Here is a 16,174-nt window from a genome sequence, read left to right on the forward strand (position 1 = left end):
GATAGAAGATTTTTGCCTGGTGGACGGGATGGTTTGTACACTTCTATTAGATTTTGATTATTGGACCTTAGTACTCTATCAGGAAGGTACATCTTTAAAGGTAGAAGAGAGGGAAGGACAGAGGGTGGGGTTAAAAATGAGCTTATGTGCAAGAGTTAGTTGTGTATAGATGAGTTGATTTGGTAGTTCTAGCCATTTTAGTTTTTGGAGAGAAGAGCAGTGATGGGAGGACGACTTATGGCTGGTAGCAAATTTGGCAATTTTGTTGTAGCAGGAGGAAAGTTCAGACACAGCTTTCAATTTCTACAGTCTACAACTTTGGACACAGTCAAAAATATTCCTCAGATAGTGCCATCATGACCCTTCCGCTGAAGATCATGCTGTCACTCGTCCTGTGCCACAACTACTGTTCCTCACCAGTCACTCCATTACTATTTTTCATAATTTTCTTACCATCAGTCAAGATGGCCTTTCCTCTCACTCCACATTTAAGGGTAGCTTTTTACACTATAGGAAGCCAATATACTTCCTGTTACAGTACATTCATATGACAAAGTGAAACTTTACAACAGATAGTCAGCCTGCTTAATGTGAAAGTGGTGAACCACTCTAGGCAATCATGGTGTGAATCTACAGATTTATTAAGGGTCATCTGTAACTAACATTCTAAAAGCGGCTACAGTCTTGTAACTTTCCATCGTGACTTGAGTATTCACTGATGTCACAGGGTATCCCAGTTGTGTTATAGCTACAGCGCCATGAGTTTTATAAAAAAAAAAAAAAAAGAACCATTTCTCTTTCAACAAAGCAATATCACCTATACTAATAAGTCAGAGTTGTGTTTTCAGGTTTTTTTTCCCCTAGACAGAATTCTGTCTTGTAAAAGAAACGCCAGGAAACCAAGTGGTGAAACTACTGCCGATTACAAGCGTGTTTTAATTAGTACGTTTAAAGTAATAAAATCGGCAGTAGTTTCACCGCTTGGTTTCTTGGCGTTTCTTTTTCTGGTTTGTGTTGGAAATAAGCGTACTTTGTTAGAATTCTGTCTTGTGCCTGCTGTAATTTTGAATCTTTTTAAATGCATGCAAAGACTCTAATCATGGACATTCTTCCATGGTCTACAATATGCATTTGAGTGCTGGCTAAGGCTCCTGCATCATCTCCTCTCTGATGCTTTTCCTTGTTCTACTTCAGTGTCAAACCACCTAATGGTTTGTACTCTATACCTTGAACAATACATTCCAAGATCCTATTTCCCCCATGAACATTTGCTCAGCCCCAGACTGAACTGGATTGTGTGATTTTTGGCCCCCTTCTCCCTTCTGCTTTTTACTTGGAGCAATTAAAAAAACACCAATAAATAAATCTACAAACGTGTATGGCTGAAACAATACTACCACCCTGTGCACTAACTACAATGAAACTACACCATGTCTGATGATAAACATGAAATAAACTGGACTAAGTACTTCCGATGCAACTAAGGAAAATGTATCAGAAAGCAGGAACTTCTTGAAAAAGTGTACACACAAAAAAAGAACACAACTGTCACTATGAAAACAGCTGGTGTAAATCAATATGGAACAGATTTAGCCCAGACCCCAGATCCACCCACCAATTTATCCTACACCTCAGGTAAAATCTTGTGTTACGGTTAGCTGTTACTACAAAAATCTCCATAGAAAAAAATACTACTTAAAATAATGCACACTATTTTAGTGGTGCATCTTTCTGCTGTAAAGAGCTCATAAGGCTGCCACAGGGTGGTAGTGGGTTATGGCACACTCCCTGACAGAAGAGGGCACTCACCAACACCCTCAATCTCAACGGTCCCAGAAAAACTGGGTTGAGCTGTGGGAGGATTAAGGCAGGTCCAGTACACTCTGAATGGGGGAAGCTGGTGGCAGCTGATAATCAACTGGGGGGGGGGGGGGCAACTTCTGACTGTGGTATGGCCAAATGTTTTACAGTTTGCAAAGCTGAAAACCAATCTGTGCACCTACACTCCTTTTGACCAGTAGCACATGACCGCAGCTAATGCAAAGATCCATTTATGAAGATTTTGTATTTTTGATATTGATGTCAAGATTCACCTCTCAAGCTTTACTTCACTCTCTGGAGTTAAATTTTCTGATATCCAAATGTCATACACAATAATCTGGCTAAAATCGCATACCCTATTACAACATTCTATGTTAAATCACAAAATGCCATCAAGGTGCCATCCATACTTCGGGGACCTTATTTTACAGCACTGCTTTCTGCCTCCCAGAATTAATTTAGAGTCCCCTTGTAGAACAAGCTAGACATAAGGAAAACAGGTGTCCTCCACCCCCATTCCAACTTGTATAAAACTGCAGTACTGGGAGACATGGGCAATCTCAGTTAACTTCCATTTTATATCTTCCTCCCAAATTATCATTTTTTTCCATCTAGCTGAGCTTTAAAAAGAAAGAGTGTGCCATTAATTATTGCACTTACTCGCAACTTCTCTTATTCTTCTAGGATGACAGGATGGCTTCCCACTCAGAAAATCCAATTTATTGGATATTTTTTGTTATTTCATTTCACTGTTAGTTCGTGCTCACAAACTTTGGCTTTCCACTGACTGAAAAGGGCAGTACTTCTGCATTTGTAGCAACGCACTTGTCACTTTGATGTAAAGTTGGATCTCTCCTGCACCTTCTGCACTAGTAGGTAGGGTCCCTTTCCTTTAAGTAAACATGTTAATGCTGTGCATGAGCAGAGTACAGTTATGACCATTTTGTAAGGAAACAGGATTTACATCAGCATACATTTTCTGGACAAAATGAATCAAAGTTATGAAATTAATACCCAGCATTAACCTCAGACTGTAATCCTGAGTGATTTACTAGAAAATTGAAAGTTTTAGTAGGGTTGGGCAAGGTAACAATATGAGGCAAAAACTGGGGACATTCCACAAAATTCATGGACTGATGAAAGGCAATATTTAGTGACATTAAGTAAAATCAGAGACAAATTAGGAATGATGTACTCTGTGCAGCAAATCATGCGCTTGTGCAACAGTGAAACAGAAGCAGCTTTCACAATTGTTTCCACATAAAAAGAACACAGAAAGCATGGAAGTTTGACAACCGGATTAACCAACTTTTAATTGGCCTTAAAAAAAAAAAAAAAAAAAAAAAAAGAAAGAAAGAAAAAAATACAACTGCCCCAATCTGTAAATCCCCCCTCAGTATGGCAAGCAATCTTGCTGACTAGGTGATGGACTCTGCTCACCCCAACATGATGTCAGTACACCAGCAAGGAAGCAGAACTTCCTGCACAGCAAATCGGTGGGGGGAGACTATACCATGGCTTGGGGAGAGAAAGCCAACATAAGCAACTACAGAGAAAATGTATTTTCAGAACATATGCTTCTTTGATTTTGTCAGTTTGCAAACAATCTTGTGTTTTTCACAGTTTATTCTGCACCCTTAGGGAAAAAAAAAATGTATTACAGGGTTTTCTTAGGCAACCAGCTTGTAGTCTTTCAGCATTGCAGGCCCTCGCACATGTTTTTCCTCAGAAGTCAGACATGTCAAAACATCTTATATCAACTCTGACAACATGTACAACCTTCAGTTAAAGTCACATTTTCGACTTTTTTTTTTCTTTATGCAGATATGCATTTCTGCATTACATTATTCCACTTGTTACTTTATAGTGAGCTACTCCTTTTTATTTTGTACATTATGGCATACTAAGGCTTAATCTAAACCAGGGGTGTCCAACTTTTTTGGTTTGGGGGCCATACGTCACATTTAGCAAGGTCTGGAGAGCCCCATTACCATGATCAGCATGCACGCAAATAGTCAAGTCACAAGAGCAGAGGAAAAAAACTGAAAGATAAGTGCAGGCCCGATTACAGTCGGAAACAAAGTTAATAATATCACCACAAATTAAATTATTTCATTGCAAGCAGAAAAACTGAAAATCACTCTGGGCAAACCAGTTAATAATTAGGTCACAACTGTAGCGAAAAATCATTGCAATTTTTACCCAGAAACATTTCCCCTCCATCAAATCAATGACACACACAGCAATTACCACATGAACATGCTCCGCACACACTACATAGAAATGAATATTCCAACTCAGGAATAGCTCGAAGTAGTAGCAGAAATGACCACACTTAGTAACACCAGCTTTGCAATAACACACACAAAAAAGGGTAGGCAAAGCTGTAATTTCCTCTCATATGATGTGCAGAGGAGATACGCATACACACGCACAGTGCATTTATCAGTACATTCACACAAACCAAATGATATATGCACTGATTCCGGGATGGCCTCAGGAGAAATTGTGTCCCATGCAAAAAGCTTAATGGTACACCCCTGCTACCCACCTCCCATTTCAAATTTCCCAGTGCGGTCTCTATCAGCATGGCCTCTCTGGACCATCCAGCTTACTTTTCAGCTCCCCTTTTCTCATATTTTACCTTAAATTTTCAGCTTTTGTGTATTCTTTCAACACGGCCTAACTGGCAAAGTCTGCACTATAATAAATATGGAGAAAAATATCTGAATTAAAGTTGAGAGATAGAAGCCACTTTTTTCTAGAAGGTTGGAGATGCATTTTAGAACTTTTCCCCAAATCTTTTGATTCAGTGATGGCCTGAACAAAAATTGTAACTAAGGAATAAAGTCAGACAGCAAATCTCCAATTCTTATTTTGCCTGCATTTATTCACACCTTAACTGCCCAAGGCTACACAGTAACAACTGTGGAGAAAATAAGTGCATTAAGCTGGGGGTCTGCTAGGCCCCACATAAGCCTTGATGCTCTGAGGTGTATTTTAAAGCCTCTTCCTTTTCTTCTGATCCTAAGAAGGTCCAAACAAAAATAATGACCAAAGTCTGACTTTGCTTCTTTCTTGCAGACTTTCAATACAGCCTAACTGACGAAGACTGCACAATAAGCACAAGAGATTTAAGATGTTGTCTGGGGGCTGCTAGTCACCCTAAAAAAGAAAAAAGTCCAACAGGCTGGTAAAGACCGTTCTAAAAGAACAAATCACCATGGCTCAAATAACACCAAAACATTTAATACAAAAAGCAAAACCACCAACAATACAAGACAAGCACTTTCACATTCCTCAGAATGCTTCTTCAGACTTGTTAAAAACAGTGCTACACCTGAACAAATTTAACAAAGCAACCAATCAGTTGCTGTAAAACAGAATTACTTTAAAGGAAAACTCCCATCGTAGAACTAAAAAAAATATATATTTGACATGTGTTATCCGGGGTGTCCAACTGGGCATAGCCCATTTTCAGTTTTCCCACTGCATTTTTGTTAGAGTTATTTTAATGCCTCAAAATCACACCCAAATGCTTCTTTTACAATTTTAATGAATTTCTCTCAAAATGGCAGATGATGGGGCCTGCCATGGTAACATGATCTTGTTTTCTTGCTTTCATTCCCTTCCCAGAACACATTTCAAAGTCCTCTTTATAGGACTCATGCTAGACATAAGTGGTGCTGTTTTCTCAAGCTATTAAGACTGATTCGCAGGACTGTGACGCACTGTCATCTAAACATAGCTTTTGTAACAGAGATGCTTCTGTGTTTACCTGACTGAGCCTCATTTGTGTGTTTATCAGAGCTTGTTTTATACTATAGACAGCTGTTAGCAGCAAAAGAAAACAGACACATTATTTTAAGGAGTCTTTTGTAGTCCTAAATTATTTGACAAAACTTTCCCCACACTCTTAGGCTAAAGTATAAAAACCCTCACTGCAGTAAATGATCCTTGCTGTACATTTACAAGTGACAAGAAGTAGAACTCTAAATTTAGTCTGTCTGCTACTTCTGAATGCCTTCAGTGGGAGGATTTTTCCTCTCATGAATGATGCAGACTTAAAAACGTGCTTTACTAGTTCCTCAATTATTTAAGTCATGTTCACCCTCCTTTTTTCTTTTTCATATTAGTTATACTTTGGTAACCAGGAAAGTGAACTGGTCCTAGGACATTTTCAGCCACAACTTAGGTTACACTGGCAAAGACAACAATTATTAAATGCACTTAGCAATACAAAGAAAAAAATACTGAAAGACTTTGACCAAGACTGCATGTGCAACTCATAGCCAGTGTGTGACAGTGACCATGTAAATCACTGAGCAAAATTTACTACAAATCTAACTATACTGTGTAATTATACAACAACCCCCCATTACTATTCCAAAATGTGCGCGCAGATTGGTCAGCGTGCCGGTTGTAAATCAGACTTATACTAGTGGAAAACGGTCCGGTCACCCGGACCTTTTCCATTAGTACAAGTCCTTTTTGTGTGTGTTGGACAGCAACAGAGAATGGAAGAGCTCCATTGCGGTTAAATCACTATATTAAGAGAGTTTAACATAGCGAAATATCTTAAAAAAAAAAGCAACAGAGATCTTCTTTTCTCCATTGCTTTTTTTAAAGCTGTCTCACTATGTTTATTTAAACCAGTTTAACATAGCGAGATATCTTAAAAAAAGCAACAGATACCTTCCTTTCTCTGTTGTTTTTTTTAAAGCTGTCTCACTATGCTACGTTTAACATAGTGAGACAGCTTTAAAAAAAGAAACTGAAAAAGGAAGATCTCTGTTGCTTTTTTTTTAAGCTATCTCACTATGTTAAAACGCTTAACATAGCGAGACACCTTTTAAAAAGCAACGGAGCGATCCCTTTCTCCGTTGGTTCCATACACAGCTCAGATGTACTGCGTAAGCATACGCAGTACATCAGACTGCCACAGAACAGTGGACAGCTGCAGAAGGGCAGCAAGGAGACATTATACAGTGCCATTATTTAAGAAAAGTATTTTTTTCTTAAATAATGTCATTGTATAATAGCAATAACCCACACCTGGGTGTGGGTAATGCTGGACTTACCCATGGTTGTCTTTGTTTGGCCACTCGGGCTTCGCTCTCTCATAACCAAACCACACCAACCGTGGGTAAATCCAGCATTACCTACACCCAAGTGTGGGTTATTGCTTAAATAATTCATTGTAAGCACACACACGATATATATATATCTTGTGTGTGTGCGCACACGCATGTATGGGTTTCTGTACATGTGTATAAAGTACATGTGTACAAAAGCATTTGTGTATGCATTTAAACACAGTTAAGTACTTCCAATTTTCTTTTTAGTGTTAGTTAGTGCAAGGACACATAGTAAATGTATGTTAAAGTAAATTCAGCTGCATATTATGGTTGCACTCTGACAACGTAAGGACTGACTCAAAGTCAGTGGGACTCTCTTACAATGCCTCTGCATATACCGGATGTGTATCCCCTCTGGAAGGATGTCACAAAAAAGCATAAAAGACCTTTTTATGAATAGTAGCAGTGCACCTAGTTGATAGGGTTGCCACCTGACTGTTTCTGCAGTTCTGCCCTGTGTGTGTGTGTGTGTGTGTGTGTGTGTGTGTGTGTGTGTGTGTGTATTTGGGTGGGTGCCTGAAAATGGTAAATGCTTTGATACTTTACAAGAAAAAAAAAATACTTTCTGTTTTTTCTCTAGATGTCACAGAAATCTTTAATATTACATTTATCTTAACACAAACTATTATAAATAACATTTAATACTGTGTTGCTGCATTGTCGCCTCACAGTTAGACGTTGCCCGTTCAATTCTCAGAGTGTGTGGCGACATGCGGGAACGGGTGTTCCTTCCGTGAAGGTTGTGCATTAGGCCTGGCAAGCCAGCACGTAAAAATCTACTGCCAATCATTAGCGGACCAGAGTTCCGCTGTGGCGACCCCTAACCGGGAAAAGCCAAAAGACACAAACTGTGTTGCTGCTTATGTAAATTTGTCAGAAGAGTTGACAATTGTCTTTAAACCCCTGACGGATCCAATTGAGTTGCTACAAAAGGGGAGTGTTAAGTTCTCCTCCCCTCTGCAATAAAAGAAAAAACTGTGGAATGGTTTCCATTTTGTCTTTTTTTTTATGTCAGCTGCTGTGCTCCTGACATCAGCAGGATTCATTTCCCTTCTAAACTTGACAGCAACACCCGACAGGGTAAACTACAGATTTAACTGCGTCTATGATGGGTCATACAGGTAGAGACAAATTTCTCTAAAGTATGTGAGAAGTTAAGTTTAAAAAAATGCAGGTGGGCTTTCCCTTCCTTTGACTCCAATGCAAGAAAATAAGTTTTCGAAAGCACAAGCAGGTTTCTGGTACCTACACAATGCTGGAACCATACTGTAGGGACAAAAGAAACCTAACAATTGAGTGAATCTGTATTAGAGGGTGGAGTTTTCCTTTAAGAAAGCCCAATATATATGCTGAAGACAACTAATGTTGGAGTGGGCATGCCTTCAGAAGCAGTTTAAGGGAGACGCTCATCCATACCAGAGTGTTTATCTGTATTTAGATAGATAACCCACTTCTGTCCTCTCATTTCTGTAAAATTCTTGAAATAACGACCTCATGTCTGGATTAAGTAACTCTAGAATCCCATATCAGAAACATGTTGTGCTAATGCATTATACTGAATTTGAGAGCACATGAAAGATATTAAGAAGAAACTGTCTTTAAAAAGCCTGTTCGTTTTACCTATACAGAATACAAAAACACTACACAAAAAGCAAAATGTGCAAGATTCTGCGTTGTACAATCAGCATAAAAGGATGTCTCTATTACAAAACCTTGTGTAGGATGTGTAAAAGTTCAACCTGTAGAGAGAAACTAGCAAGCTTTCCATCTCCTGCAGATAAAGTTACCTGAACACTGAGATAATGGTGCATAGTCCTTCTTGGTATTTGTCAATTGGGGGAGATGCTATTTCTAAAATTGAATTGCGGTTTACACTTGCAACCTGTTTAAGCTAGTCATCTACATATAAAATTGCCCAATCTTTCTTTACTATCACAAATCGTGTTCACATTACTAGAATAAGTTCAATAATCTAGCATATCTGCTGGTAGTATATGTCAGTCTTATATCTACAAGATGTTTAGGGACATTAGAAAAATATGGTCTCCCTATAGTCTGTCTTCCAAACCTCAGACTGTTTATACAGTCATCTAGGTCTTTCTCACCATAGCCCCTTTCAAGAAAAATTATCTAACTGTAGCAGTGCTTGTTCCATAACCAAATCATCACTGTGTAGCCTGATGATCCTCAGAACTTGTCTGGAAGACAGACTATAGGGAGACCATATTCTTCTAATGCCCCTAAACATCTCATAGATAGAAGACCAACATATACTAACAGCAGTGATGCTAGATTAACTAACTTATTCTAGTAATGTCACCATTTGTGATACAGTAAAGAAAAATTGGGCAATTTTATATGTAGATGACAAGCTTATACAGATTGTAAGTGATAAACCAATATTCAGTTTTAGAAATAGCATGTCCCCTTAGGTGACAACTTTGTTATAAGACTACCACGGAGGACTATGCACCATGAACCCAGCGTTCAGGTACCTTTATCTGCAGGAGATACAAGGCTGGCAAGTTTGCCTATAGAGGGTGCATTTTCACGCATCCTACACAAGGTTTTGTAATAGAGACATATTTTTATGCTGATTACATAAAAAAACAAAATATGCAAGATTCTGCATTGTACAAAATGTTTTGTATTCTATGTAGGTAAAACAAACAGAATTTTTAAAGATAGAATTTTAGAGCATATGAATGATATTAAGACTAAGAAACGGATATGGGACACAGACGCATACCGAAGTCCATGGCTCGAGTTACTTAATCCAAATATAAGAGGTGGGGATTTCAAGACTTTTACAGAAATGAAAGACCATAACTGGATTATCTATCTAAATGCAGATAAACATCCAGGTATTAATGAGAGAGTTTCTCCTAAACCAGTGCTGAAGGCACTTCCACTCCAACATTAACATTCTTCAGCATATATTGGGTTCTCTCTCTAAGTAATTCTATTTGACAGCAAATGGATGGTTGCCTTGACTGTTAAATTTGTTAAAGTGTTAACACTGTTGAATAGGTCTGAAGAAGCAGTCTGAGGACTGTGAAAGCACTTACCTTGTACTGTTGGTTGTTTTTTTTTTAAGTTTTAGTTTTGAGCCATGGTGATCGCTCTTTTTGGTGTAATATTTAGTCACCTCAGAAGCCATGTTTTTATAGATAATCTGATGAGCATTTTAAAGTTTTCTGATACCATGACACCCAAATAAAAACTATGAATAAGGAAAGAAACTCAGTTTTGTTTTTCTTTTTTTTCAAGGAATAAATCCATGGTTTAATGTTCAAAACTGAATAAATAGTTCACAATAAACCAAAAAAGACAAATACTTATAAGAATACATACTTCATATCTGGGAATAGACACGTACCTCCAACCTCACCACCCAAAGAGAGCGACTTTCTGTGTATATCCATTTGGAGTTAGATTAGGATGACAGAAGGCACACAGGGCCACTGTCATACATATTTACAGCATACCTCCTCACCCATACGCTAAACACAAACCAGTTTGTGTGCATCCCTCAGATGCCAGACTAGAATAAGCACAAAACAACAACCAAAACACAGTAACATATTTCAATCTGCTACTATAAGACATACATAAACAGCACACCTCCTTACTGCTAACTCCAAAAGGAAGCCACGTGTAACCAGATGCATTTGATGTTTAACTGTGAGGAAAGTGAAAAAAACTAAATGATGATCACAGTAACGTATTGCAGTTTGTTACTGCTACACAGTACACTGCCCCTAATCACAGTAATGTACTGCAGCTTGCTACTCCTAGACACTACATTGCTCGTAACCACAGTAAATGTACTGCAGCTTGTTGCTCCTAGACAGTACACTGCTCCAGACAAGCTACAGCTACTTTTACAGCACCTCTAATCTCGTCCTCTTCTTTCAGCTTTTCCCGGTTAGGGGTCACCACAGCGGATCACCTGTCCACTCATGATTGGCAGTTGAGTTTTTCATGGTGTCGAGTTGCCAGCCCGGCAACCAACCTTCCACAGAAGGCACACACAAGCGCACACTCAAACCTAGGGCCAATTTAAGGTGTCCAATCCACCTACAGGATATCTTTGGGATGTGGGAGGAAACCAGAGCACCCGGAGGAAACCCACATGACCACAGGGAGGACATGCAGACTCCGCACAGAAGGCACCCCAGCCAAGGATCGCACCGGAGAACCTCTTGCTGTGAGGCAGCAACGCTAACCACTGCACCACCGTGTCCGCCCTTACAGCACCTCTAATGTTTATGAATAATGTTAATGTAAAAGAAATGAAGATACCATCTCCAATCCCAGCACAACCTATACAACACACCTTTGTGCATTCCAGTGGTTTATGAACAAAGTTAAAGAAAGGATTAGCAGACAACCCCCCAGCCCCCACACAAACTATAGCAACCTTCTGTGCATGCTTACGAAATCGGATTGCGGGGAAAATTTAAAAAATAATGACTGCCCAATCTGCAAACCCCACAGAGACTAATTAGAGCGACCTTCTGTGCATATTGCTGAGAAGAGAGAGTTTTAGACTACAAGGAGTTCAGGATGACAGAGGCCACTAACAAGCCTGTATCAAAATCCACTTAGCCTAGGGAGAGTGGCCAGACAGGCTCACAAATGCTCTTAGCAACTGGAAACATGATGACTTGCAAACTTTTTTTAGACGTTACCCAGAAGACTCATTTTTGAGTCCAGCAAAATTGTGCATGTCCACATACTTATCATTTCGACTGAATCCAGAAGTTACAAATAGCCCCAACACTGGAATGAGAACACCTGCAGACTGTACCACAACTTCCTGAATGTGCCTGCTCATAAGCTGTGTGACTAGTTAGGAAATCCTGAATTCACATTTAAAAGTGAAAGGACACAATTATGTGCGAGGTTGGATCTGGTTAATTTTAATACTATACTCAGTCTAATTCCATCTTTCTGCTGGTAAGCCACAGGCCAGATACAATCCATATGCAGGTTGGATTGTGGCCCCTAGGTTACCTGTTTGCCAAGCCAGATTCTAAACCAAAAACCACATAATATGATAAATTAGTATTTTTTTTCTATGCACTGCAGCGACTTCAACTTAATACTTACTACTAATGCAAAATGCTGTCATTTAAGACAATAGAAACTCTACATATTTTAATACTAAAAGGGTTGGTGAGGATTTGGCAAATGATGCATTTCTTTGAGCTTCAATAACAAAGCCAATACAGGGAAACCCACTTTCATTAAACCAGAATCCCCAGTACGTAGGGGAAGACACCTAATCGTCCCAATTTACAATACATCAGCTCCATCGTCATACAGATATGGAGAACGCAGCAAGCTCCAAGATCACAGATTTCCATAACTCTTTCTGAATTGATATTTACACTGAAAACTTAATTTACTTGTGATCTGCAGTTCTACTTCAGACCTATGCACGTACTGTAAACAGCACTTTCCTAGTTACTATTTTGTCTTAGAATGAAAATACTTTTGTCATTTTGTCTCATTTTTTTCATAGAAAATTTAATAAAACATTTGGAGAAAAACTCCCAGAATTAGTCTGAAACAGTTGTCATGTTCTCAACTGAAATACTATACTACTGTTATTGCTTTAACTTTGAAACCACAGCACTGATACTAATTGTGGATTAATAATCTGTAACATCGCATTAAGATACTGAAAACAAAACCCAAACTATGACTTTATTCATTTCTTTTATTGACTAGTGTCTAAAACCAGAAGCTGTACTTTCATAATACATGTGGCATGGAAACATGCAAGGAAAAAAAAAAAGTTGCTGAAGGCCTTCTGAACACTGCACAAAATCTATGCTGAATCTTCGGGAGGAAAAAAACTCGAGAATAAGGTTAAAACTGGAGGACAGAAGTTGTTTCAACAAAAAGGAAGTGCACTCAAAAACATTAAAGTCAGTCTTATTTAACTCAGCAGTATCAGTACATCTTTAAGAATGCATTATAACGTGATCATTTTACTCACCTGACAAAACACTACAAAATCTATATGGCACTATAGTCCAAAACTGATCAGAAAGCAAGAGAGAAGATCAACAGTTACTGTATTTCCTGGAAATACAACAAAGGTACCAATGACTCCAAAAAGTAAAGTTACAAATAAAAATGTTGGTGTTAATGCAACAATATTTGATTACAGGCCCTTACTAGTTGGGAAGAATTCCAGGAGGTACTACACTTAAATGGTAAAAACCAAACCTAAAAAACTGTTACTTAAAATGGTACCACAATGGTCAAATAAGAACATGGTACCATACTTGTAAAACCCCAAACCTAACAAGTCTGCATACAAAATATAACATAAAATAAATGCTAAATGAAAAGGACACCATTGCTGAACAGGTACAGTGAGAACCAAGACTGAAAGAAAAGTAAGCTAATGCCACACCTCATTCTGACAGTCAGGACTTAAGGAATTAAGCATACTTGATAGAATGGCAGAAAAATACTCAATAGTAGCAAACAAACATACAAGACATAATCACAGTGAAGCTTCAATACAACTGGTCAGATCCACAATACTGCCGAATACAAGATTAGATCTGACCATAAAGAGATCTACATCAGGAAGAGAGTCTAATTCTGTAGTACTTTTATGCCTATGTACGTGTTAGTGGCTACTACAAGGGAAGTTGTTCAGGTACACGCCTGTAGATGTGTTTGTGCATAAATGTATATGAAAGGTAACAAGACATTTAAACAGTACATGCATAAACTTAACTGCAAAAAGGTGAAATCAGCTTGGGTGCCAAGAATGAGGACATAATTTTGGGATTTAAATTAGTAATCTTGTTAATTTACAAACTGGACTCTCTTCAATCCTTTGCTCATCTGAATTTAATCCGTTTTATAAAGTGTGCCAAGATAAAACACAAGCTAAACGTTGACAGTTTGATGAGGTGATGCAAAAGCACACCAATTCAGAACTCCCACCATTTTATGTGCACTACTAAAAAGCTTCCATACCCATGATGCCGTTTCCAAGTCTAACGATATCAAGTAGGAAAGTCAAGTAACAAAACACCCACAGAAGTCCTCCCACTGTGTCATTCTACTCTGAGGAGCTATCCATGAAAATAATAGGTTTAAATGCAAGTTGGCCACCTGAAATGCCAGAGAATTTGCTGAACCAAAACAGATACAGTATGTTGCCTACCACATAACACCTGCATAATTGTTTAGCATTTTAAGAGTGTAACACAATTAACCATTTTAATAAAGCAGGCAAATGAAAATCATACACAAAAGGACTGCCACATTATGAAATCATAAAGGATGAAATATATGTCTTGACAGTTTGTGCACAAAATCCTTCTCAAAGACTATATACAGTCACAACCAAATATGTGTACAAAAAAGTGTCATTGGTTAAACATGGGGCTCACCATGATGGGCTGAATATGAGAGAAACATTCCAATACACATTTCATTAACTCAAGCATACATTGCATGCTACTAAAACTAAACATATTATCACAGCAGTTTAAAAACAAAAAGGAACAAATGAAAAGTAAGGGCAGGCTAGAGAAACAGACTTGCAATAATTTTCAAGAAAACAAAGCAGCACATAAGAAAACATTAGATGCAATGCTGTACTTAAATATTTGTTTCAGTATACTGCCCTTAATAATCACACAGTCAATAAATAAATAAAAAGTCCTTATGGGAAATGATTGCCATGACAATGTTTTTGTTACTGTGGCCTGGAGTACAACTGCAAGGTGCAAATTATTTAGAGTCAGGAAGTACTCAAAGGGAAATATTAACACATTAAAAAGTGATCACTGGGCAGCAAGGTCTGTGTGAAATGATTAGTATTATTTTTCTCCATCCTGTAATTAATTAATACGAGGGAACTGGAAGAATTATTTAGGGTCAAGAAGTATTCAAATGAGATCCTAACACGTGAAACATTGGTCTCTGGGATGCACGTTAACGCTCACGATTGCCCTGCATCACTTTTACCCCAGTAATGGTGGTTATTTACTGAATCACATGACAGACAGTTAAGTTTACAATTTGTATCAAATATAAAAAGTACTGCAACGAAATGAAAAGCTACAAAATGGAGACCAATACTTAACGTGTGCTGGGTTAAACGTCATAAACAGGAACAAGATATGCAGAATGAGCAACAAAAAACACAGTACCGGCAATGACAGTATTTTATTTTGCTGGCTTAACATTCAGAAGCTTGACATCTGACGAGTTAGTTAAATGTCAAATACAGCAAATTTCATAAAATATGACACCCCTACATAAAAAACATATCGGTGATCAATCACGCACAAATTCTCAACAAACCCGACTTTGGGATGTATTAACTATAAAACACGTAAAAATGGACACACCAATAACACAGTTACATGCTAAAACGTATAAAGACAATGTCACACTAGATAAAAGGCTCACAAATGACATGACAATGACTTAAAAATGTTTCCAAAGTTCCTACAAGTTCAAACCCATCAGTGACACAGGTTAAAGAAAATCTGCAGCTTTTTCTTTCCCTACGGCCCTACAGTTATAAAACAGGAAGAGGAGTCAGCAACTGTGTTGTTGCAGTGGTGTAAGTAGCAGCCCCAGCAAACCTGAAACTTCACAGCACTTGATACTTACAAAAGGAAACTCATGTCGGCGACCCTGCGCCTCCTCCTCAGCAAAATTGCAGACGAAAATTAACGTACGTCCCGCAGACAAGCACACAAACCACAAATACACTCTCCTTAAAATCAAACAAAAACTTCTCTAGAAAAAAATAATAATAACGAACCACCCAAAACAGTTGTTTAAATGACTTAAATGCCAGTTATTGCTTCTAACCACAAAGTTTCCAGCAGCGGACGGGGCTTGTGCTTCTCGCGAGATTCGTCATATACGTCAGGACTAGGAAGTTACAGTGTGGTTCACGGAAAGGCTGCGTTATCCTTATGGAATAACAATAGCTAGTAGTTTATGATTGGAGATGGGTGGAATTAGGTACTACATAATCTCAGAAAAACTCCTTCACGTAGTATTAAAAGTGTGGAAATGTGAAGGCTTGTAATCCAGAAACGTTTTGTCTGTTGCACGCATAGCTGTAAACCTTTTGCTTCAAAAAATTAGAAAGAAAGTAAAATACAGAAAAGCGTTTGGCCTTAAGATCACTTTAAAATACTGGTGCTTTTAAT

The 16,174-nt window shown here is 38.3% G+C and overlaps 1 protein-coding gene across 1 annotated transcript in view; it reads right to left on the reverse strand.

The window, feature by feature from the left end:
• Positions 1 to 15,902, reverse strand: part of LOC122811319 (MOB kinase activator 1A) — a 782,470-nt gene extending 766,568 nt beyond the window's left edge. The window contains exon 1 of the mRNA XM_044083085.1: positions 15,624 to 15,902. Coding sequence (XP_043939020.1) covers positions 15,624 to 15,637 — 14 coding nt within the window. The 5' untranslated portion in view covers positions 15,638 to 15,902. The remainder of the gene's footprint in view (positions 1 to 15,623) is intronic.
• Positions 15,903 to 16,174: the final 272 nt, after the last annotated feature.

Source organism: Protopterus annectens, chromosome 9.part0 (assembly GCF_019279795.1).
Source record: "Protopterus annectens isolate FY-2018-M chromosome 9.part0, PAN1.0, whole genome shotgun sequence".
Lineage (NCBI taxonomy): Eukaryota > Metazoa > Chordata > Ceratodontiformes > Protopteridae > Protopterus > Protopterus annectens.